This window comes from Mastigoproctus giganteus, chromosome 2 (genome assembly GCF_048544385.1).
Source record: "Mastigoproctus giganteus isolate SK-2022 chromosome 2, ASM4854438v1, whole genome shotgun sequence".
Lineage (NCBI taxonomy): Eukaryota > Metazoa > Arthropoda > Arachnida > Uropygi > Thelyphonidae > Mastigoproctus > Mastigoproctus giganteus.
The window spans coordinates 20,071,159-20,096,045 of record NC_143576.1 but is presented as its reverse complement, the minus strand read 5'-3'; the positions used below and the strand labels follow the sequence as shown (position 1 = coordinate 20,096,045).

Below are 24,887 nucleotides of genomic sequence, written 5' to 3'. Positions count from 1 at the left end.
TCCGAGCATCTGGTAGCAGTTTTCTTTGATAATGAAAAAGCATACGACACCACATGGCGATTTGGCATATTAAAAGACCTCTATAACTTTGGTCTTAGGGGTAACCTACCTCTTTTTATTAAAAACTTTCTCTCTAATCGCCAATTTCAAGTCTGTTTAGGATCCACACTCTCTCGAGTATTTTGTCAGGAGGCGGGAGTCCCACAAGGATCCGTCCTAAATGTCACACTTTCGCAATCGAAATAAACTCTATTACCGAACAACTTCCACCCACGGTAAACAATGCCCTCTATTTTAACGATTTTACTTTATTTTGTCATTCGTGCAATGTGAGGGTCATTGAAAGGCAACTGCAAAAAACTATTGATCACCTTGCATCCTGGTCATTGGCTAATGGGTTCAGATTTTCATCACAGAAAACCGTTTGTGTACACTTCTGTCGCAAACGTAATTTTCATCCTGACCCAGAATTAAGGCTTGGGCAAAACAACATTCCAATTGTAGCAGAAGTCAAATTCCTTGGACTTACTTTCGACAAGAAGCTGACATTTCTATAACATGTTCGTCAGCTTAGTACAAGATGTGCTATGGGGCTTAATGTCCTTCTTGCCCTCTCGTCAACTTCATTGGCCGCAGACCATTCTACCCTTCTTCGTCTCTACCGAGCCCTTGTCCGTTCCAAACTTGATTATGGGTCTCAGGTTTATGGTTCTGCTAGAGATAGTGTACTTCAGTGGTTAGATCCAGTCCACCCTCAGGCCTTTCGGACAGCCACTGGCGTTTTTCGCACATCTCCTATTCAAAGCCTTTACATTGAAGCAAATGAACCATCTCTCTGTTCGACACAAGCAGTTATCTTTACAATATGCCTTTAAATTAAAATCCCTGTGAGATCATCCCACGTGGGCATGTGTTTTTGAGCCACATTGGGAAAATCTCTACAACACCTGTCGGACTACCAACAAACCTTTTTGTATTCACATCCAAGGACCGTTAATTGAACTAAACATAATGATTGACAATGTTGCCCAGTCACCGAGGCAATTCCTTCCACCCTGGCATGCCTATATTCCAACGTGACTTCTCCCTTAAGATCTGGGAGAAGGCTACTATGTCGCCATCTGTTTACCAGCAACTCTTTGCATCACATAGACAGCAGTATTCTGACTTTCTGCCAGTCTATACAGATGGCTCGAAGTCAGAATGTTATGTGGGATCTGCTGCTGTGTTTCCTCACAAAAAATTGTCTAATATGATCCCACAGGAAACTAGTATTTATACTGCAGAGTTGCATGCGATAGAAACAGCCCTTGATCACATTAAAAATAGCAATTACCAAAGGTATATGATATATAGTGACTCATCAAGCATGTTACAGGCTTTGTTATCCATGAGGGATAACCTTCACCCAGCCCTGTCCCGGATCCAGCAGATGCTTTTTTCTCTTTTTGAATCAGAATTTGACATTCGCTTCTGTTGGATCCCAAGCCACATTGGGTTCTGGGGAAATGAATTAGCTGATACCACTGCCAAGTCAGCCATTTCCCTGGATAATCTTTGCCTGTAGTCTGTATAGTCCCCTCTACAGACTACAGGCAAATAATACATTCTAGATTATATTCCCAATGGCAAGATTCCTGGCACGAACAGGCCACGAATAAACTACATGACATAAAGCCTGTAATAGTGCAATGGCAGTGCAGTCTACGCAGGGTTCGAAGAGAGGAAGTTGTTCTTGCTCAGCTCCGCATAGGTCATAGTCATCTAACACATTCCTTTTTGCTGAGGGCGGATGACCCACCTATGTGTGAGATGTTTAGCACTTTTAACTATTCATCATGTTTTTATAGACCCACGACGTTTATATTTTAAGGATTTTAATAATCTGGCTGAACTATTTACACTCAGTCAGATTTTAGGTGACAAAGACAACATGTCTGACGTTTTTAACATTTTACACTCAATCAATTTATATAGAAAGATTTAAGTTTATATATTTTATTTACCTTTATACTGGAGTATATCATGTTTTATGTTCTTGATGTGGTAGCCAGTTTATAGGCTACCAAATTTTTTTTGTATCGGCTTTAATTTTGACTTGGCGCATTATGGCCTTAGTTGCCAATGCGCCATTAAACACTAAACCAACCATCCCCCTCCCATTGGCTCGAAATAACTGGAAACGGGACTCGTCAGACCAGGAGACCCGTCTCCAATCATACAAGGTTCAGTGCAGATGTTCTTTCACCCAGTTGAGGCATAGAGTCCCTGTGTTGTGGTGTTAGCAATGGGACTCTGATGAGTCAGCGGCTCCCATAACCTATTACGGCTAATGATCACCTGATGGTCTTGGTGGAGACGTTTCTGGCATCTCTCTCATTGAAGTTGACGGTGATTTGCGGTACTGTCACTCTCCGGTTGGCTGAAACAATGCGAGACAGATGTTAACAGCCACATTCATCCACCATCTTTCTCCGTCCACAGCGCTGTCAACAATGAGATGTTATTTTGGATATGCTGTATTCCTGATATACTCTTGATACTGTCGAACTGGGATAGTGCAATTTCTGTACCACTTCCATGATAGAGTGACCCATGCTTTAGGCACCCACTACCATCCCTCTTTCAAAGTTGTTTAACTCACAATGTTTATCCATACTGACATGGAATTGTCTACGTGGATCCAGTGTACCTATAAAAACTGCCAAGCGGTGGGTTCGTCCACTAGTGAGAGGGGTGACAGCGTCACATTGCCCAGGAACCAGGTATCCCACAAATTCTGCCCTTTCAGTGTATATTGGAAGGATATGTTGTTTCATTAAAATTATTATATAAATTGGAGGAGTTTTTGTTCTAATTAATGTTTACTGAGGAGAATTAGTAGTAGTACATTCAGTATCAGCAAAAAGTTTTCAATTTCTTAAAGAATCAATGGAAAGGCTTTTAGGATATAATCTGTATGTACAAGCAGCACATAACCAGTTGACTGAGTTATACTGGATTGCATAGTTGTTTTCTATTAGGCTGAATAGTCTGATGGAAAAAATTGCTCTTCACATTGGACAAGATTCTAGAACAGTTTGTTGATATAATGGCAAAGAAGCATGCTGAGGAGTGTCCAAATGAAGAATTATAATTATCCATTCTGGACCAGTGCAGACTCCAGACTAATGCTGCTTACATCAGAACATTTGTTCCACTGTTGGTCCAGAGTTTGCCCATTTCCTTTCATTATTTGAGTGAGCATGTTGTGCAGCAGAATATTTTGATTGACTGTGTATATTATATATACAGTATATTCTTTGTGTTCTTCTTAACTAAACGTACTCAGTGTTTTTCTCAAACTTATTCTTAGATTGTAACTTAGAACAAAAAATAGCAAACCTCAATAGTATTCTCTATTATTCAGGTTTAAAAAAGTATAATGAAAGTGCAGCCATGGATGCTGACGCCACAAAGGAATGGAAGGAAAATCGTTTAAAAATATTTTGCTGACATATGACCACAATGGCGTCTTCAGTGCTGATGAAACTAGACTTTTTATTTAATCATTGGAAAAGCCAGAAGCATTGATGCTTTAAAGGTTTGAAGGCATTACCGACTATGTATTGAGCAAACCAAAAGGCATGGATGACATCACAAATCTAGGAAGAATAGATCAGAGACAGATCTTTTATGATTTTTTTTAAAAGTTTGTTGGTGTCCCAAACAATGTCTTTAAAAAGGATAGTTCTACTGTTGACAGAATGGTTCCTGCAGTTTTTGCCATTAAATAAAGCTGTGGATTATTTTTTAATCTGTTAGTCTGCAAACAAATGAATGGGAATTAGAGAGTAAGCTTTTGGTTTCTTGGGATAATTTTAAGCATTGATCGTAAACAAGATGGAAAAGGATTGCAAGCTTAATACTGCATTGGAGGCCATTATAACAAATGTTGCATTTTGGAAAATTTAGAAAGCTGTACAAAGATTAGTAAGCAAAGAAAAAGGAAATAAGGAGTATCTTGTTAGTACTTTTATTAACAAGATATCCTTATTAATTCAGCACTGAATGGAAGGGACATATACATTAAAGTTTAAATATTTATTTCTGGTAGGAAATGTTTTTAACTAAGAGAAATAATTTTTTTATTATATTAAATTTGTATTCCTACTCAGTATTTAGTTGATAATCTTGTGGCCACTGTAATTTAATCTTGCTTAAAACTTTTAAAAAGTTAAAAATGTTAAGTTTCTCTAGAGTATTAATATGCAAGTCATAAATTCGGTATGTATGTAAAAGATACTCGCTGAAATTTTTATATGATTTTTATAAAGGGTTTTGTACAGTTTATCTAAGATAAATTAATAAATCAGGAGAAAATGTTACACGGAGCATTACATATTGTTACACAAACATGTTTAATGTCTGTGACACTTAGAAGCCCATTTTGGTCACTTTACAACAAGTACAGTACAATCTTATTATACTTAAATTAGATTTAAGAGTGTAGTCATTTATAAAGATCCTGTTTTGTTGATAAACTGTTCTATGCAAATGGCTGCGCTTCCTATAGATTTCACAGTATTAGTTTGCTTTCGGTTGAAGAGTGATAGTTTATCTAGGTGGTAAATGGTTCTGGAATCAAGGTTGACAAGTAAAGAGGGTTTTAATCTGTAATTCACATTCTCTTAATAAAGATTTATGCTCAGTTTGTTTATGCTATCATGCCTGATTGGTAATGAACAACTGCAAAACATATTTAGAATAAATTGATAATACACATACCACAGCAATAGGTTGTTCTTGAAACTATGGAGAATATGGAGGACAAGGTGGAGCTTGCAGGTCAGACCCTAAAACATCCTTATCATTGTATATTGATACTCATCCTAATTTATGCCATAGTTGTGTGGGGCATTGAGTGTCCATTCTTATAAGAAAATACATGACCACAGCATAGCATAGAGTTATTTTATTAACTACTACAAAGGTTTATTGTATGGTTTCCCTAGAAGTTATTTCTGGTGGAGAGCCTGTTGATCTTGTTGTAGCAAAAGGAGTTCTGTTGTGTTATATAAAGAAGAATATCTTCTTCTTCTTTGTCTTTGCCTTTTCCCACATTATATGGGGTCGGCATTCAATGTTCCCAATTCACACTTTACATCCTCTTCTCCTCTAGTTGGATTAGCTTCTTAACTGGAACACATCTGTTGGTTTTGGCATGGTTTTTACGACCGGATGCCTTCCCTGACGCCAACCCTCACCATTTATCCGGGCTTGGGATTTAAGCTGCCAATCTACTAAATCTGTCGCAGCCATATAAATGGAGTAGCTCTTATTCAGTGATGAAGCTTCCTCATGATGTCACAATTTAATAATTTTACGCAATTTATGCCGAATTTCTAGTCACCACTGAACAAGTGGCACTGCTGTAGTTCTTTTATCTCCTGGAAACATCCAAATGGTTGACTCGGTAGAATTACTGTGACCTTGAAAATGCCAATAATGTTTAACTCAGCAAAACGTGAGTATTTTTAAATACAATTTGGTATCCTGAAAACTTTTACATCAAAGCTATCAGGTAGCACAACTATTCTACTAAGAATTCCCAGTGACTGATTATAGTTCCTTAAAATTTAATGACCTTGAAATTTCCTTCGTTTTCCTATGTCTGAACATAATAATGATAGCCATTTTAAAAAAGTTCACAGTCCGAAAAATAAAACCACCTTTAGGTCCCAAATCTTAACCTATCACTCACCCACACTTATTTTATCTAAAATGTAACTTCTTTTTGAACAACACTCCCAAAAACCTTCTTTATTAATTAATTTTAATACACTAATTTAGCTAGCATACAGCTGGTGCCACCAGCACCAGAATGAAGTTATTTGAAGAGAAGTGAAATCCTTTACAGGATATGGTCCCTTTTGTGCTAAGCTTGGATTGATTGAAAGTGATGAATGTTCTTGTGATGAGTCTCATCTCCTAGCATGTTCTTTTAAATTTACGTTTTATGCAGATTTGAGAGAGTGGTTTCAAGCTGTAATGATGAAAATAATCTTTTGGAAATTATTTAATATTTAGAAAATTGTAAACAGTGTTGATTTGTTGACAAAATAAAATGGAAAATACAAAGACAAACTGAGTGTGGATGGATAAATAGGGATAGTTACTTCATAAGCAAAATGACAAACTATTTCTGTTATATGTGTTGACTTTTCATTTGATTAAGATTTTTGATTAAATGTATTATTGATGTTTGAGGTTTAAAGCCTCATGCAATCATTTAGCATTAGGTTTAATAAAATGCCATGTGGCTGCAAGATTCATCAACATATAGCAGCATGTTTGCAAATTCCATTGTTTCTGTGAATATCATTGTACCTAGAGGGGAACTGTTACTGACATCTTTAACACTGTCACTGTAAATTTCCATGTATTAATCCATCCTTGGAACATTATTAAGAAGAAGCACCATTAGCAAATAACTGGTAGAGACTGGATTGCATTCACATTCTGCTTTGTGTAAACTCCCCACTGATACAGTAGTGGCAAATGGTGGAAGAAAGAAAGCCTATCGAGAATTAACAAAAAAAAAAAAAAAACACTTCCGAAATCACTGGTACATCCCCTGCAATAATTTTCTAATTCTTCCTAGAATTTATTCAAACTACTCATTTCCACAACAACAGATGGAAGTTACTTCCAGCAATCAAGCACCTGCTGGCTGAATGCAAATTTCCACACATCTGTCCTACAATCATTTTTCTTCAGTTTGAATTTGTGCCCCTTATGTGTGTAATCTGAGCAAGAGGAAAGATTCCATCAGCATTGAGCTTGCTCAATCTATTCAAAGCCTTGAACACTTCACAGGTTCCTAGTTTCCAGATTCCACGGTTTGCAGAACTGAAGCATTTCTTGGAATAACCACCCTTTTGTTCCCATCACTAATCTCATTGCCATTCCAGAAACTCTACCTCCTTTCTAAAATAAAGCTTCCAAAACTACAGTATACAGTAGTCAAGATGCAGCTTAGCTATTACATTGTGCAAGTGGATAATCACCTCCTTATCCATGCTAGCAAAGTTTTTGTATGTCATTGACAAAATCCCATAAGATGACCTGCCTGCACTGTTCAGAGAACTTCATACTGACTGCACAGTTATCCCTAGGTCTCTTTCATTTTCCACTTATCTGAATGCAGTATCATAGTTGGTACATTAGTCTGTGATTATTTCTGCCCACATGCAGTATTTTGCATTTGTCAATTTACACTTCAACTGCCATTTCTAAGCCCATCTGCCCCTAATTTTTATAGATCTTGTTGCAATAGCTTATCTTGATTAGCATTAGCATCCATAGAGGCATATGATGCAAAAAAGCAAGCTTATACAGCATCAGCCAAAAAAACCCAAAATTTCTTTCCCATTTCACCCATCCACTCACTCTAAAATTTGTTTGAATTTATTTAAGCTGTCTACTTCCACAACAACAGATGGAAGTTTGTTCCAGCAATCAACTACCCTCTGGCTAAAGGCAAACTTCTGCACATCTGTTCTACAACTGTCTTTCCTCAGTTTAAATTTATGCTCCTCTAGTGTGCAATCTGAGCAAGAGGAAGAATCCCATTAGCTTTGAGCTTGCTCAAACCATTCAAGGCCTTATACACCTCAATCAGATCACCTTGCAGGAGCCTAGTTTACAGACACTACAATTTGCAGAACTTAAGCCTTTCTTGGTAAGAGGACCCCTCCGTTCCCCTCACCAATCTTGATGCCCTTTGTACTTGCTTAAACAACTCTACATCCTTCCTAAAATGATGCTTCCATACCTGTACGCAATACTCGAGGATGCGGCTTGACCATTGCTTTATAAAGGGGATAATCACCTCCTCATCCCTGCTCATAAAATTTCTGTATATCATTGAGAAGACCCCATGACCTACTCTGGCCGCCTGACAGCACTGCTCAGAGAACTTCATATCTGACTGCACAATTACCCGCAGGTCTCTTTCATTCTCCAGTAACCTAAGTGTAGTACTGCACAGTTGGTACATTACTTTGTTGTTACTTCTACCCGTATGCTTTGCATTTGTCAATGTTAAACTTCAGTTGCCAGCCCATCTGCCCAACTTTTCTAGATACTGTTGCAGCTGCATAACATCATTACTGTCATTAACAATCCTGCTAACCTTATCATCTGCCTGATATACCTTCATCAATATCATTGATAAATATAGAAAACAAATAAATATAAATATAGGGCCCAACACAGACCCCTGGGGAACACCACTAATAACATTAGTCCACAAAGAGTGATTCGCATTGATTACCACTGTCTGTCTTTTCCCACTCAACTATCCCTTTATCCAAAGCAGCAACTTGCCCATAATGCCATATTGCTCCAATTTGTACAATATTCCATGTGCAACAGTATCAAATGCTTTCCTGAAATCCAAGTATATGATATTAAAATTATTTTTTGCATCCATTTCCTTTGTGAACGCGTCGTAATGTCCAATAAAATTAGATATTCTCCTTACCAAACCCATGCAGCATCTGAATTATAACTGCAGTCTTGTCTAGATGATCCTGCAGTGCTTCTTTTACCAGTTACTCCATTATTTATTATTTTTTTTTTTTCAGAATAGAATTTAAGCAGGTCTTTAATTACTCTTGTCGCCCTTTGATCCCAATTTGTGAATTGAAGATACATTTGCATATCTTCAGTCAGGGGGACCTCCCGTGAATCCAAGAATGCTCTCATAATTATGGCTATGAGTTTGCTTACTTCCTTTGCTTCCTCCTTTAATGAGGTGCCTCCGTAGCCAGGTGGGAAGGAGCGACAGTGCGTAGCACACACTTCTTGATTAGAACGGGGTTCGAGCCCGTCACCACCAAATACAGAGGATGCGGAAAGGTCAGGGAATGACCACCGCATATTTCTGGAGCAATATGGCCTTAGTTGCTAATGCTCCTAAAAACCAAATAACAAACAATCCTCCTTTAATATAATTGGATAGATCCCATCCACCCCAGGTGACTTTGTTATGTTTAACTTCAACAATTACACTTCCACTTTTCTCAGTTATTACAAAATCATTTACCTCCCTGTTAAAGTTCCATAAACTTCTGGCCTCCACTTCCCTACAGAATTCCTCGTGTAAATGTACATGCAAAATACTCATTCAGTTTGTCAGCTACCTGAGCAGAATCATTAACAGTTGAACCATCGATATCAAGTGAGCCACTCTGATGCATCCTCTTCCTTCAAGAGTTTACATAAGTCTTACTGTTTACATAAAGTCTTACTGTTTTTCTTTGCATCCTTTGCCAAAGATCTTTCATAGTATGCCTTCATGTGCCTATCCTCCTTTGTGAAGTTTAAATTAGATGTTAAACCTGTTATACCTTCATCATCATTATTAATAAATTCAGAAAACAACAATTGGCCTAGCACTGAACCCCAGAGGACTCAACTAATAACATTAGTCTCCAGAGAGCACTCTCCATTAATAACCTCTCTCTCTTGCTCTTGCTCCAATTTGTACAGTAGTCTTTTTTTTTTTTTATGTACAACAGTATCAAAAGCTTTCCCAAAATCCAAGTATATGTTACATGAAAATAATTTTTTGCATTCAATTCCTTTGTTACTACATCATAGTATCCAATCAGATTGGTCAGACAAGATCACACCTTAGCAAATCCATTCTGTGACTGCAGTATTCCTGTTTAGATGGTCCTGCATTACTTTTATAATGGTGACTCCATTATTTTCCCTGCAATAGAAGTTAAGCTAACAGCTCTTAATCATTCATGTCACTCTTTGATCCCCCTTTGTGAATTGGGGATACATTTGCATCTCCAGTCCACAGAGACCTTCCCTGAATCCAAAGTTACTCTCATAATTATGCCTTAGGTTTTTGCTACTTCCTTTGCTGCCTTCCTTAATATAATTGAGCAGATCCCATCCATCCCAGGTGCCTTTTTTGTGTTTAGCTTTAACAATTTCTCTTCCACTTTCTTCTTAGTTATCACATAATTATTTACCCTTTTTTAGAGTTGATGATCCCCTTCCCTAAAGAAATTCCTTATGTGTAAATGTAGATGCAAAACACCTATTCAGTTTGTTAGCACCTTGAGCAGGATCATGAACAGTTAAACCAGTGACAGCAATGTGATTCAACTCCTCCATTTTACTGTTAATATAAGTAAAGAAGTCTTTGCTGCTTTTCTTGGCATTCTTTGGCAAAAACTTCTAATCTGCCTTAGCTTGCCTATTCTCTTCAATGACTTGATTAGAGACTACTTTATATCTGTCATAGGCTTCTGTATCACCATATAATTATATGCATCCTATGGCTGCCGATGCACCATTAAAAACCAAATCAACCAAGCATCCTATGCATTTTTCTTCTCTGCCACAAGTCATTGGTTCATTTGATATCCATTTAGCCTTGAATGGTATTTCTTAGTTGGTATGAAAAGCCTAGTACTGTCTAAAATAACTTTCATGAATGCTTCTCATTTAGAATTTGCTGTTAGTAACTCATCAGTTGGTGCCACTGCATAGAATTTAAAAACTGAGACTACTGTAGCGAAAACTCTTCCCCTCTGACCCTTGACAGTAGTTATCTTTAGGTAAATTCCACATCAGCACACTATGATCATTGCCACTCAGAGAATCTTTTACTTGCAGATTTTTAATGTGTGAAGAATTGCTACTGATAATCAGATCAAGAGGATTGCTTCCTGTTGTTTCTTCTCTAACATGCTGCTGTAAAAATGGCCATTGAGTAAGTCCACAATGGTCTTGCTAGTGTGTGACTGACCAACCCACAACAGTCCAGTTTAACTTTCCAGATTTTAACTTCAGTCAGTATCTGGAAAGTTAAAATCCCCATTATAAGACATTCTAATTTACTGCTTAACTCTATTTCCCTGTATTTTTTGTTATACTCATCGCAGTCATTAGGCTTATAACACTCCTAATATCATTTATGTTTTCTCAGTGCTTTTCACACTAAACTGATTGAACATTACACTGACTACCCATGTTGACTGGTTACACTGCCTTATAGACTCTGCACATGAGTGACATTTTGTAGCCGGACTTGACTGCAAAAAGTTGCCAAGAGTGGCTGGAAGGTAACCACTGAAGTCACACAACTCAACCTATAAGTGATCAGTGTGTGGTTGGCCCGACTGAAAAATGTCACTTAGTCAGGCACTTATCCATCTATCTTGCCATGATAATTTCAGTATTATCATGGATCCTGATGAATAAGCACTTCTTTTGTTATTGTGACTTCGAATAAATGATAATTTAATAATTATTTTTAAATTGTTATTGTTATTTATGATTATTATATTAATAATAAATATTTATATACAGTCGATTCCGGTTATTTGGGACACATCGGGACTAGTGCATTTTGGCCCGATTAAGCGGCTGCCCCAATTATCCGAAGTTTCACGTAAATAGTTAAAAATACGATTTAGCCCCCCCCCCCTTTACAATTAGTTCACTGTACAATCAAATCACGTTACGACGAACTCAAAATAGTAAAGTACCGTTAACTATACGATGTGCAGAAAGCGCCGGTCATTATGATCACGTTTGTGAATTGAATTTTAATTCTATTAAACAGCGATTCTAATTAGCGAAAACAGGAGGAATATTATCCACAGGCTATAAAAGTTAAGCACAAATTTACCCTTTATTACCTTACCAATTAAAAAATTAAATGATACGTGAAAATCGGAAGAATATACGTGATAATCGGAATAATTAATACGTACTGTAATATGTACATACTAACTAAACTAGTTGACATTTCTGTTCACTGACATTTGTCGGTGGGGGCTGAAATTTAAAACAGTAAAAAGATAAGCAATCAATAACAAAGAAGAGGGGGCACACACACAAATTGCAAGTAACACAACACGCGCAAGTGAGAACGGAGTAACAAATTAGGAAGCTTTAAAAATAGGAATGAAGAGAAGATTCTGAAAATTATTTTTTTTATATGATTGAAGATTCCATGGAAGTGTAAACACATTTTACCATAATAACCCACAGAATTCCAGCTGCCGGTATTATCGCAAATTCAATAAGATCGAGTTTACTGTCCATTTATGATAGATTGCACTAACAGAAAAGCCAAATAAACAGGTGACTGCTAATTGTTTTATTGTTTTATGGTTGTGACCTCCAAAAATCCGACCGAACTACGTGGTACGGTCGGAGACAATCCTAGGGTAATCTCCAGTGCTGAGGTCTCCTGCCCCGATTAAACGGCATTTTGTCCCAATTAAGCGAAGTAAACCCTGGCTATTTTCTTGATTGGTTTTTGTTTTTTAAGATTTTCCCCAAATAAACGGCTGCCCCGATTAACCGGTGGCCCAAATAACCGGAATCCACTGTATATATATATATATAATAAAATAATTATTTTCTTTATTAAAAATTATAATTATTACATAATTATTTTATTTATTCTTTATTAAAAATTATAATTATTATGTAATTATTTTATTTATTCTTTATTAAAAATTATAATTATTTACTTATTTCATTCTCCTTATTAGCAATTTCCTTAAAATTGCTGCAAAAACTTCACATGCTTTCTGCCAGTCTTTTTGTCTTCTCTATTTTATTACTATATTCTTCACATGTATAGTTCCAAATAGCAGTTTGAGCCTGTATTTCATTAATGAAAATATCAGTGTGAAATGAATCTATGTCAAAACAACTTTGCAAATGATGAGACAAAACTACAAGTGGCTCAAGAATGGTTGTGAGTGCTATGAGAAAATGCTGTGGTCAGTGGTAGGGATCAACCACTGCTTGGTGACAGAAGTTGGATAGTGGTGAGAAAAATGCTTGTGTGCACTGGTTTGGTAATTCCTTATGTAATACGGTGGTGACCACAGCCCAGCCACTTTTTGCAATCGAGTCCTGCCACAAAATTCGCTCGTGTGCAGAGGCCCTTAGATTTAGTATTCTTCTTAACTAATAAGAGCATATCCCCTTTCCCCCTCTTCTGTCCTTCTCTTTGTCCTTTTTGTACACATTGTACTCCCTATATTCAAATTCTGCATTTCTTATGTCTGAGTAACATCATGTGTCTCTGATATCTTTATCAAACCCATATATCTGGATTTGATGATTTAAACAGTACTTCAAATTCGTCAAATTTATTTACTTTTTTTTTTTTGGTAGTTGTTGGCGCATCGGCTTCTGTGGCCATAATGCACCTCCCAAGGTTTTTGCAGTACTTTGGTCCAAGCCCGAGGCGGGATTCGAACCCGCGACCTTTGGGTTGGCAGGCAGGCATTTTACCCACCTGGCTAGCCCGGGTCGGCAATTTATTTACTATGCTCCTAGCATTAGTGTACTTGCAAGTATACATTCCATCATCATGTAATAAATAAATATATGGGCTGTGTTATGCTAACACAGCCCATATATTTATTTATTCTGTGATGACCCACAGTAGGGCTTGAAATCCCTGACACCTTGCTTTTCATGCCGCTGCATGTTCCAATAGAAGCAGTGTGGATATCTGCCATTCATATACATATTTCATTGTTAGTGAAATCACTTATTAAATTTTTTTATTTGCAAGAAATAATATACGCAAAATGAAAAATTGGGCAGATTACTTCATAATGCTGATGCAGACGGCTGTTATGTAACATAAATGTTCTGAAAATATATGAACATTTGCTAAATTTAAATAAATTACAACTTTATGTGGTTTGTATTTATTTATTGTTGTCTATTTAACTTTAAGTGTATGCTATGAATCATTTTATGAAACTAACCTTCAATTATTTATTAAGTATTGATTTTCATTTATGAGTAACTTTCCTGACTTATGCCTCGATGTTTGTCAATTTATAGTTCCAGGGATAATTCAGAATTTCCATGCATCTGATGTTACACCCACTGAAATTACACTACAGTGGTCTTTGCCACATAGTGAGCAAAATGGTATTTTAACAAAATTCAAGATTTCTTATCACACTAAGGTAGGTTTACCTAGTTTTTGGATAAAGTTATGTTTAAGCACAAATACTTTCCAAAATTAAATGAATACTTTAATGTGTATGTACCTCTTAGTTTTAAATGTGAGTCTTTAAAACTAAGAGGTATGAGCAAAAACTTTACTATTTGGTATGTAAAGCTGTGACAATAAAAACATATGACTGAGAGTAATGTTAAAGATAATTGGTATTTTAACATTTGTAGAAAAATTTCCAAGAGAAATTTTGTCTTAGCTATTCAGCTGATATTCATTAAGTTATCTACCCTAACTGTAAATATGCTTCATATATAAAACACTGTAGTATTATCATACTCAAGTCAAGAATTCCTCCCTGGTAAAGATCACTGGATAGCTATTTTGCACTGTACCTGTGAGCCCTAGAAATCCAGATGTTTGGGCATGGTTGGGACTGCCATAATTATCCTGCAGCCCAGAAAGATCCAAAGTTTGTGTACATTTCTCAGGGATCACCACTAGCAGGCTCGCTGGAAGGTCTCCACTGCAGCTTCCTCCTTTCTTCAAAACAGGTCGAGACAGCCTTTGTTATCCACTAAAACTAAGTACACTTAATGAAGAACTGATTGCAAAAACACAGCCAGCAGATGAGCCACCACTGTACCTGTGAGCTCTAGAAATCCAGATGTCTGGGCATGGTTGAGACTGCCATAATTATCCTGCAGTCCAGAAAAATCCAAAGTCTGTGTACATTTCTTAGAGATCACCACTCTCTGCCACTAGCAGGCTCTCTGGAAGGTCTCCACTGCAGCTTCCACCTTTCTCTAAAACAGATCCAGCCAGTATCAGACAGCCATTGTTAGCCAAGCATAACAGGCCCTTATAGTACTTGCCGACCTTTCTGTTCAAGCAGATGCAAGGGAAGAACCTGCTGCCTCCCACTGAAGTTCCAAAGATCCATTGTAACATGTCTAATCACAATGGAAACAGAAATTGGTGCACCATAAGGAGATGCAAACATTGATTTTTGTTGCACCACAAGGAGATGCAGATTAAAATGGAACTTGATGCATCACAAGGAACTGCAAAGTTGATCAGAACTTGCATTGCAAGTAGATGCAAAGAAACCCTGAACACTTAAGTTTGCCTATGACTGCTTGCAGCCTCAAACTCAGATATTGATTAGAATGTTGATATTGATTAGAATTAGGATGTTGATTAGAAGTGATCATTGTTTAAATATTACATTGGTTGCATATATCAGTTTGGATAAAGAAACAGTTAGATAAATTTTAACTGAAAATAAAAGATAAAGCAACTAGCTGCCCCATAATGCATTAGTTCTTATCAATTGATCGTTCTTGCCTATCTGTCATTTCGCTAACTCAGTATCACCTCTGTACTTTTATTTCTTCAGCACATTGCCAGTTGTCAAATTGGAAATGTTTAAATTTTGAACATTGAACAAACGCATTTCCTCACAACATTCACTGTCATTCCCCTCTGAAACTCTAAATGCAAATATTTTCTAGTTCATAGTTTCCACAATTTCCCATGACTTTTTGTAGAATAATGCATTTCTTCACTGCTTTCTTTTATGCAAGGATGGTTATCCTGGCCTTTTTGATTTTACATCCTTTTTATTTTATTTTTTTCCTATTTTCTACAGATGATGGCAGCTTTACTTATGATTTTGTTTGTTTGATATTAGATTCCTTTTATTAGCGTTGAAAGTTAAGTGCATAATAGTAACAATGATACGAAGTGAGATTTCTCCCTGAGAAGAGAAACCTTAGAAGAGAATGTTACATGAATGTTACAGCTTCAGTTTCTTCCCAGAATGTTCCTTAGCATTCTACTTTAGGAGGGAATATAAATATACATTAATCAATTACCATTGAGATCAATATTAATCAGTGAGATATATAATGTGGATTAGTATTAATAGTAACAAATGATGCAAGAAAGCAAGCTTATGCAGCAAAAAAAAAAAAAAAAAAAAAAAAAATACTTCCCACATCCATATAATTAGCCATATAGTGCAAGGGAGCCAAAGGCTTCCTTGCACTATATGGCTAATTACTAATACCAATACCCACTGGCTGAAGGCATACTTCTACACATCTATCCTACAACTATCCTTTCTCAATCTGATTTATGCCTGCTTAGAGGAAAGATGCCTCTAAGCAGGCATAAATCAGATTACATAAGCAATAAAAGAATTTACAAGTAAGAAATACTGTGTTAAAAAAAGTAGGTGATTACACATTTATTAACATTTCATAAGACTACAGGAAGCCACAGACCTAATCATCTTAATTAGTGTGAAGAGATTAATGAAAAAAATCAGTACTAATTCACTGTTTTTCATTATTTTCTTGGAAAGGTTGCTTATTGCCAAAAATAAGATTGACACTAGTCACAACAGTTGACTTTGAACCTTTCAGTAGTTGTCTACCAAGTTGCATTCCAGCATACTCATTTCCTTTGCAGTGAAACAAGTTTTTATTACCTTGTATTTTTGCAGTTTGCCAGAAAAATGACAGACAAAAGAATAAAACAATAAATCAATCTCAGAATTTTTAGCAAAACTAAAGAAAACACCAACTGAAAGTTGAGTTGTTATGTCAAGTTTATGAGGAGGATATGTCAAGTTCTTGCTTGTTTGAATGGCATAAAAGATTTTTAGAGGAAAGAGAGAATGTGGAAGATGATGAACAACCAAGCCGACTGATATCCACAAAAACTGATGAAAATGTGGACTGGATAAGGATGTTGATTAGAAGTGATCATTGTTTAAATATTACATTGGTTGCATATATCAGTTTGGATAAAGAAACAGTTAGATAAATTTTAACTGAAAATTTAGGGCATGAGAAAAGTGTGTGCCAAGGTGGTGCCAAAAATTTTGAACAAAGATCAAAGAATGAGAAGACTAAGTTCGAGAAGATGTTTTGAAAAAAATTGAAGATCCAGACTTTCTGAATACTGTAATTACTTGCACTGAAAGTTGGCTGTTCCAATACAACCCAGAAACTAAAAGACAGTCAATTGAGTGGAAGACAAAATAGTCTCCCAAACTCAGAAAAGCAAGAATATCAAATTAGAAAATGAAAACCATGCTTCTTGTTTGTTTCAATATCAAAGGAATTTTTATGGTTGAATACATCCCACCAAATCAGACTGTCAATCAAATATACCACATTGAAGCTCTGACAAGGATGCATGACAAAAATTCAAAGGAAGAGACATGAATTTTGGAAGGATGGTTGGATGTTCTTTAAAGACAAAGCTTTAACACACAATTCACTCTCTGTTTGCCAGCTTTTAGCCAAAAAACAAATCTCTTAGCATGAATATGCACCTTATTTGGCAGATCTAGCTCCTTACGGCTTTTTTCTTCTTTTTTTTTCTCTTCTCTAACCTGAAAAATATACTTAAGGGAACCCAGTTTCAGTCCATTAACAGAAGTGTTAAAACAGCTTACAGAAGATGACTTTCAGAATTGTTTCTGTGCTTGGAAGAAACATTTGGAAGCCTGTAAGCTCAAGGCAATTATTTTGAAGGGATAACCAGTAAGGTACAAAATATTTCATTTTATTTATTTTATTCCAACGTTCTTGTTATTTAATAGCCATGTCATGTGCATGTGAGGGGACAGGTTCTGTTTCAAGTTTAGAAAACATGGGCTGTCACTGTCATATTTCTTGAAATAAGAAATTCCTTTGTCATTAATTCATACTGAAATATTTTTTAATTTTACTCACCTTCCGTAACAGAATTCATGGGATACCTGGTTCCTGGGCAACATGACACTGTCACCCCTCTCGCTAGTGGACGAACCCGCCGCTTGGCAAGTATATAGGTATACTGCATTCATGTAAATGGTAATTCAATCAGTATGGATTGTGAGCTGTATAACATTGTTGTATAACAATCAGTATAACATTGTGAGTTAACAGACTTTGAAAGAGAGATGATAGCAGGTGCCCAATGCATGGGTCACTCTGTCATGGAAGTGGTACAGAAATTTCACTGTCCCCGTTTGACAGTGTCAAGAGTGTATCGGGAATGTGCCATTTCTGGAATAACATCTCATCGTGACAGCACTGTGGGCAGAGAAAGATGGTGGATGAATGTGGCTGCCGACGTCTATCTTGCATTATTTCAGCCACCTGGAGAGGGACAATGGCACAAATTACTGCCAACTTCAATGAGGGAAGTGCCAGAAATGTCTTCACCAAGAGACTACCAGAGTCCCATTACTAACACCACGACACAGGACTCTGTGCATCAGTAGGGCAAAAGAACATCGGCACTGGACTTGATTGGAGACGGGTCCGATGATTCCTGTTTCCAGTTGTTTTGAGTGGATGGAAGGGTGCATATCTGATGGAACCGCACAAAGCTATGCACCTGTCATTCAACAAGGAACTGTTCAAGCAGGTGGACAGTAGGTAATGGTCTGGGTGTGTTCAACTGGTACACGTTGGGACCTCTGGTTTGTCTGGATGCATCTCTGAATGAACCAGGTTACGTGTCCATGCAGACCATCTGCATCCCTTCATGGTCATCGTGCACCCGCAGAGCAGTGGACTCTTCCAGCAGGACAATGCACACCCCCCCCCCTAATTTTAATTAGAACACTAATCAACACAGATCTGGGTTTGAGGAGCATTCTGCAGATCTTACCACCATGGAATGGGCTCCCCATTCACCAGACATAAACCCTGTGGAGCATCTTTGGGATGCTGTGGAAAGGTCCGTTCAAGCTTTGGATCCTCCACTGAGGAATGCAACAGAATTATGGACAGCGGTGCAGCAAACTGTGGAATGCTTTCGTGAACTAGTGGATGGACTCAATGCTTTGGCATGTAATTTCCCTTATCCAGGAGAAAGGTAGGCCTACCCATTACTAGATAGGTATACCATGATTTCTGTCCACTCAGTGTACTAGTGTGTACTAATCTGCTGTGTTTCAGTGCAAAAATTTAGGTCATCTCTGCATTTAGTTTCCATCTGTGACTTAGTAATACATTGATAGTGGCTGAAAATTGATTACAGTAAGAAAACAGATATCTGAGTTTTGAGGGATAGCACCTGGGAGTGTATTGAACCGTTGGGCCTAATTATAATTAACCTCAATCGTTCAGTTGTTTCTGAAAAGATGAATAGGGATTTGAACAACAGATTAAATGATAAAAGCATTTGAAAGTGGCCATTACCTGGAACTGACTTAAAATGCAGAACAAGTTTTTTCTTTTGGTAAAGGGCATTGTTATGACAGTATAATAAAAGAATAGCATTATCATTAATAGTGGCAAATGATCCAAGAAAGCAAGCTTATGCAGCATCAGCCAAAGGGAAAAAACTAAATAAAATAAAACACTTCCCATTTTGCCTAACTGTTCCCTCCAATAGTTTTCTAGTTCTTGAATTTATTTAAGCTATCAACTTCCACAACAACAGATGGAAGTTTGTTCCAGCAATCAATGACCCACTGGTTAAAGGCAAACTTCCACACATCTGTTCTGCAGCCATCCTTTCTCAATTTGAATTTATGTCCCCACACTCATGTAATCTCCTCCTCTTTTTAAGCCAGAAGTAAAGTTTACAGTTTAGGAAGGCTCTGAGAATTAATATCAGAGCAGGTATATGCAAAAGTGCCACCTGAAAAGCTAAAGGAATGTTAGAGTGAATAATTAGATATCTGGATGCATGGTGGTGGTTGAGGTTTGAGACCATGTATATTTGTGAAATGTACGAGAATGTTTTGGGAAGGTCAAGTTTTTTTAGCAGATAAGTTTATTCTGTTACTTTGACTGTTCATGATGCATTGTGTAGATAAGTTAAAAGTAGAGAGGGGATCATTTGCTAGCTGGCAAAGTAGAGGCAGTGTGATTATATGCTAGCTGATGTTAGGATACTTTTGTCTTCGAAGAGTTACTGGTAGTTTGGTTTAGTGTATGCAAAAAGGCATACACTAAATACACTAAAAAGACATACACTTTTTGCAGGCAGTATGCAAAAACCATTTTAAAACTGTATCCTCAAAATGTAAGGAATATCAGATCTCACTATAGCACTCACCATTACTCAAATAGACATGATTCATACTGCATGATAAGGAATTGTAGGGGGGGGGGTCAGAACTTTGCTCTGGAGACTAAGCATGGTCATTTCAAGCAAAGTGGTGGTGGTGGTGATATTGTACTAAATGATCAGAATCATCTACTACCTGGTATACCTGATGACAATGGGGGTTAGCCATTCCTCCATGTGATGTGGGTGCTACACCTCAACTCTTGCTTATGTTGATTCACACCTGGATGGTTTTCTGCACTGTACAGATACAATGTTTCTAGAAGTTGCTAACCCAGGATTGCTAATTTCACCATTGTGAAGGTATGCAGAGGAGTTGGTTGATGCAGAATGATTGGACTTTGCCAAAATTTGGCCAACTTGATTCTGAATGTGGAACCTGAATAGTAGCTCCATCAGTACGTTAAACTCCCACCTAGCTGTTATATCTGGAAGAATATAACAAGCCTAAGGGACCAGAATTTTTTATACGGATGACGAGAATTTTGAGTTATTTCATGAAATCTGAGTGCCAGAAATAATCTTGAATATTTTAGAAACTATCACTGATAGTGATAGGTGAAGTAAATTAAGTGACGTGCATTTAGGTCTCATAAATTATACATTACTACTCATAGCCTAAATATTCATTATGTGTATTGCACGTGAGAATCAAATAAATATATTCTGTAACAGAACGAAGAAGATTCTTAAATTTAGAAATAAATTTAAGTGATTTATCTTGAAAAATATTTTGAAATTTAGTTCACATCGTATGTGCATAATTCATATTTTAGATCTGAATATAAATTTTATCAAAATTTTCTATCTCGTTTTTAAAAAGTAAAAAAGTTCACAGTAGTGGGGAAAACTGGTTTCCACCACTACTGTGAGAGGAATCATTAATTATAAGAGAATTTGAGTTTTTTTTTTACTACTATTCTTTTTCTTCTCCAAGGGTTCATTGTTTCAGCAGTCACTTAATTTTCACTCCTCAGACAGTAAAGGAAGAATTTCTTCATTAATCCCAGGAAAGACATATATTTTTGAGGTGAGTAGCATGTAACCATATTGAATATTAATAATCATATTTAGTGCTGTATTGCTATCAGAGAGTGATATTTACTCTGAATTTTCCAGATCTGTATAGAATTATGGACATTCTACTATAAATTTTGTGCCACATTTTCTAAAAGTTTTCCCCTCCCTTTCCATATAATAATCAATGAAGATTAAGCGTAATGGGCGAAAAATTGACTGACTGACTAATAATTGCTTGCCAGTACTCTGAAATTTTCTGTATAAAGGCTGTATCTGGTATATAAAATTGACAACCTGGATGTAGCAGCAATCTATAATTATAGAAAAACTTAATAATGATACTTTGTGGAATCTGTATTATCTATTTTTCAAATAGGAGATGCGAGATAAACATTTCTGGACTGAGATCAGTCAAATTCTTTTTCCTCAGAATGTTCCCTTCACAGTTTAGACATCGATCCTAGAACCTCTCCCACTGTTTGAAGTAGCTCTGGAACTTCTGTTTTACGATGCTATCCAACTTTCTGTGATTCAACTTGAATCTCCATCCTTTTAGTTGGATTTTCATTTTGGGGAATAGGAAAAAGTGACGATGGACCAGGTCAGCAGAATAGGGAGGGTATGGGATGATCAACATTTTGTTTTTGGTGAAAAACTGCTGAAATAATAAAGCTGTGTGGAGACTTGTGCATTGTCATGATGCAGAAGCCAATCCTGCGTATGCCATTTGTCTGGCTGTTTTCTCATGACATCCTCAAATACCTTTGGATCCTGATGTATAACTGGTGATTTACAGTTCAGCTTGGTAGAGGATACACTGATGAACAATTCCCTCGTTGTCAAAGAAAACAATCAGTGTACTCTTAACAGTGGGGTTTTTTTTTTTTTTTTTTTTTTTGACATGGAGATGATGGCCTTTTTCACTTGAAAGACTGCTGCTCTGCTTCTGGCTTGTAACCATAAACCCAGCTTTCATCCCCTGTTATGACCATGGAAAGGAAGTTTTTATCCTTTCCAGCCTGTGTTTTTGCATCCCTGCACATGGAAGGCAGGCACATGAAAACACAGTATCTCTGTATCACTCAGCAAACAGGACACACATTTTGCAGCAGTCTGCCTCATCTAAATTTTCACTTAAAATTCATTGCCATATACTGTACGATAGCCCTAGAATGACACAAATATTAATCATACATTAATATATGATATACATTAATAATAGTCTGTCCACATGGATGATGTGGTGCTCCTTTTCAACATTTGCATCAGTCTGATTTGCCGATGGATGGCCTAAGCACCCCAATTCCTCAACCTAAGTTTGGCCACCTTGGAAACGCAAATACCATTTAAAAGTTTGTGTTTCACCCATAGTAGCACTGCCAGATGCTTGTTTAAGTATTATTTCAAAAGCTTCTTATCGGTTTTCCTTAGTTTTTGATAAAATGTTAGTTTTATCACAAAATTGCAAATTCACTCTTTCTTATTTTCTGTCATCTTACTTGGCTACAAAAATTGGAAGACACACTCAAAGAAGCACACTTAAACACCAGTTGCATAAATGCCCAACTTCATATTGGCCCAAAAATCTCCACACTGACTCACAGTGAATTACTTCATTAATATCTAATGCCATACTGCTGTACTACAGCAATCTATGTGGCCAATCTGGAAACTTGGCCTGTGTGCGTGCGTGCTTGTGCATGTGTCCTATGGCAACTTATACAACTGAAACAACATACATAAGTGTACATACATACGGTGCCTCCGTAGCCAGGTGGGCAGGAGCAGCAGTGCATAGCACACTCTTCTTGATTAGACCGGGGTTCGAGCCCGTCACCACCAAATACGGAGGATGCGGAAAGGTCAGGGAATGACCACCGCATATCCCGGAGCAATATGGCCTTAGTTGCTAATGCTCAAAAAAAAACCAAAATAACAAACAATGTACATACATACATACATACATCACTTTTTTTGTATGTATGTATGTTGTCAGATGTTGTCAATGTATGTTGTCACATTGTCAGATATTGGATTCAGTTCCAAGGGAAGTTTCAGTTATTACTTCTGTTATACATCTTAACTAGTGATGATTGTTTCAGGAATGGCTTAGATAGTGAAACCTTAACCTCTGTTAAATTTACAATTAATGTACATGAGGAAGAGTGATTATTCAGAACAATTTCTATGAGAAAAGCAAAAGAATGTAATCTGTGATTTGTAGGAGTAATATTATGGCTGAAATTTCATAAGAGAGGTGAGGGAAGATGGCCCTGCTGAATTCTGAATATCAGCTTTTTTGGTATATAAGAAAAGATCTAAACTTCCCAAACACTTCATTTATTTCACAAATATAAGGTTTAAATCTCAGTGATGTCAATTTCCACTTAGAGTCTGCCAAGCTCTACCTACTTTTTCTGACAGAATCCCAATTAGAGGTTGCAATACCAGATCCAGATCAAAAAATGAACACAGACCTTACAGTATTCTGATCTTTCAAAACTGGGATACTGGTATTAATAAATGAGTCTAAATTTTAACAAATAATAAATAAGTAATTTTTAATGAAGTTGTTTATTAATATTTTATACTATTATAAGATATAAAACAAACAAAATTAACAAAAAATTATTCAGTAAACTAATTAAAAAGACAAAACAATTTCTTTCAGTGAAAATAAAAATATAAACTGAACAGAAATATAAATTAAAATGTCATCAATAATTTTAAGAATTGCAATTATTAGCATCCCTGATGAAGTATGCTCTTAAAAAACAGAGGCTATCGTTTTGTCATTCAAACATGTACAGATTTTCATGCAAATTTGGTTTGCCACTGAAAAGGCTCTTTCAGTTTACACACTTGTTGGTGGAAATAAATAATCATACACAAATTTTAAATTCAAACCTCATACCTTCATCTTCAAAAAATGCAATCTCTCTCTTTTGATAGTCTGTTCCAATCCTTGAGATTTTTTCTATAGACTTTTTTTCTTTTTAAGTCTTTTTTTCTATAGCCAATTGTAGTCTGTCATTCAAAGACATTTCATTGGAGGATGCCATTAATATTGTTTCATGTTCTTTACTGTTATTTTTTGAAGTGGAAGATGGTGCTAAATATACTGATTCTGTTTCAACATTTTCTTTGGATTCTTTTACACAGGACAAATGAAGTCTTTTTATTAAACGGGTTACTATTTTTATGATGGCAGTTTTACTTGTGGAAATAAAGTTAATCCTAATTCACTTTATCCTAAGCTGTTCAGACAGTATTATGTAATTGAAACCATTTACATGGGTTTCAATTAAATGATATTGTCCAAACTTGTGGCTTATCCCAAATAAACATAAATTAAAATTAATTTCTGACCTTGATATCCTCCAATTTATTTGTTGCATGTTATTGAAATGCCATTTCTTAACTGAATTTTCAGATACAAGCATATACTAAAGTTGGCCCAGGAGGTAAATCTGTTCTAGTAGAGACTCTTCCTATATGGAGTAAGTAATCTTTTTGTTTGCTTGTTTGTTTAATAATCTAGGTGAACTGCTTTCTCTGTGATGTTGGCAACCCCTTTTATTCTAGGTTATGTCATTAGATTAATTTGTTTCTTTTATATTGCTTTTAATATGAATGGTGAAAGGGAATATGTCACTAGAAGTGTTGTTGATTGTTCTTTGTTAACATATAAATGTGATTTGTTTTATTTAGATCTGCTATTAAAAATATAATTCTAGTTAATATCATTTCATAAGTAAAAGTTCATTATTTT

At 36.4% G+C, this 24,887-nt stretch overlaps 1 protein-coding gene across 1 annotated transcript in view; it reads left to right on the top strand.

Moving 5' to 3' along the window:
* LOC150089197 (tyrosine-protein phosphatase 10D-like) overlaps positions 1-24,887 on the top strand; it is a 315,903-nt gene that overhangs the window by 210,366 nt on the left and 80,650 nt on the right. The window contains exons 15-17 of the mRNA XM_090389780.1: positions 13,894-14,021; positions 21,033-21,125; positions 24,549-24,615. Coding sequence (XP_090245906.1) covers positions 13,894-14,021; positions 21,033-21,125; positions 24,549-24,615 — 288 coding nt within the window. The remainder of the gene's footprint in view (positions 1-13,893; positions 14,022-21,032; positions 21,126-24,548; positions 24,616-24,887) is intronic.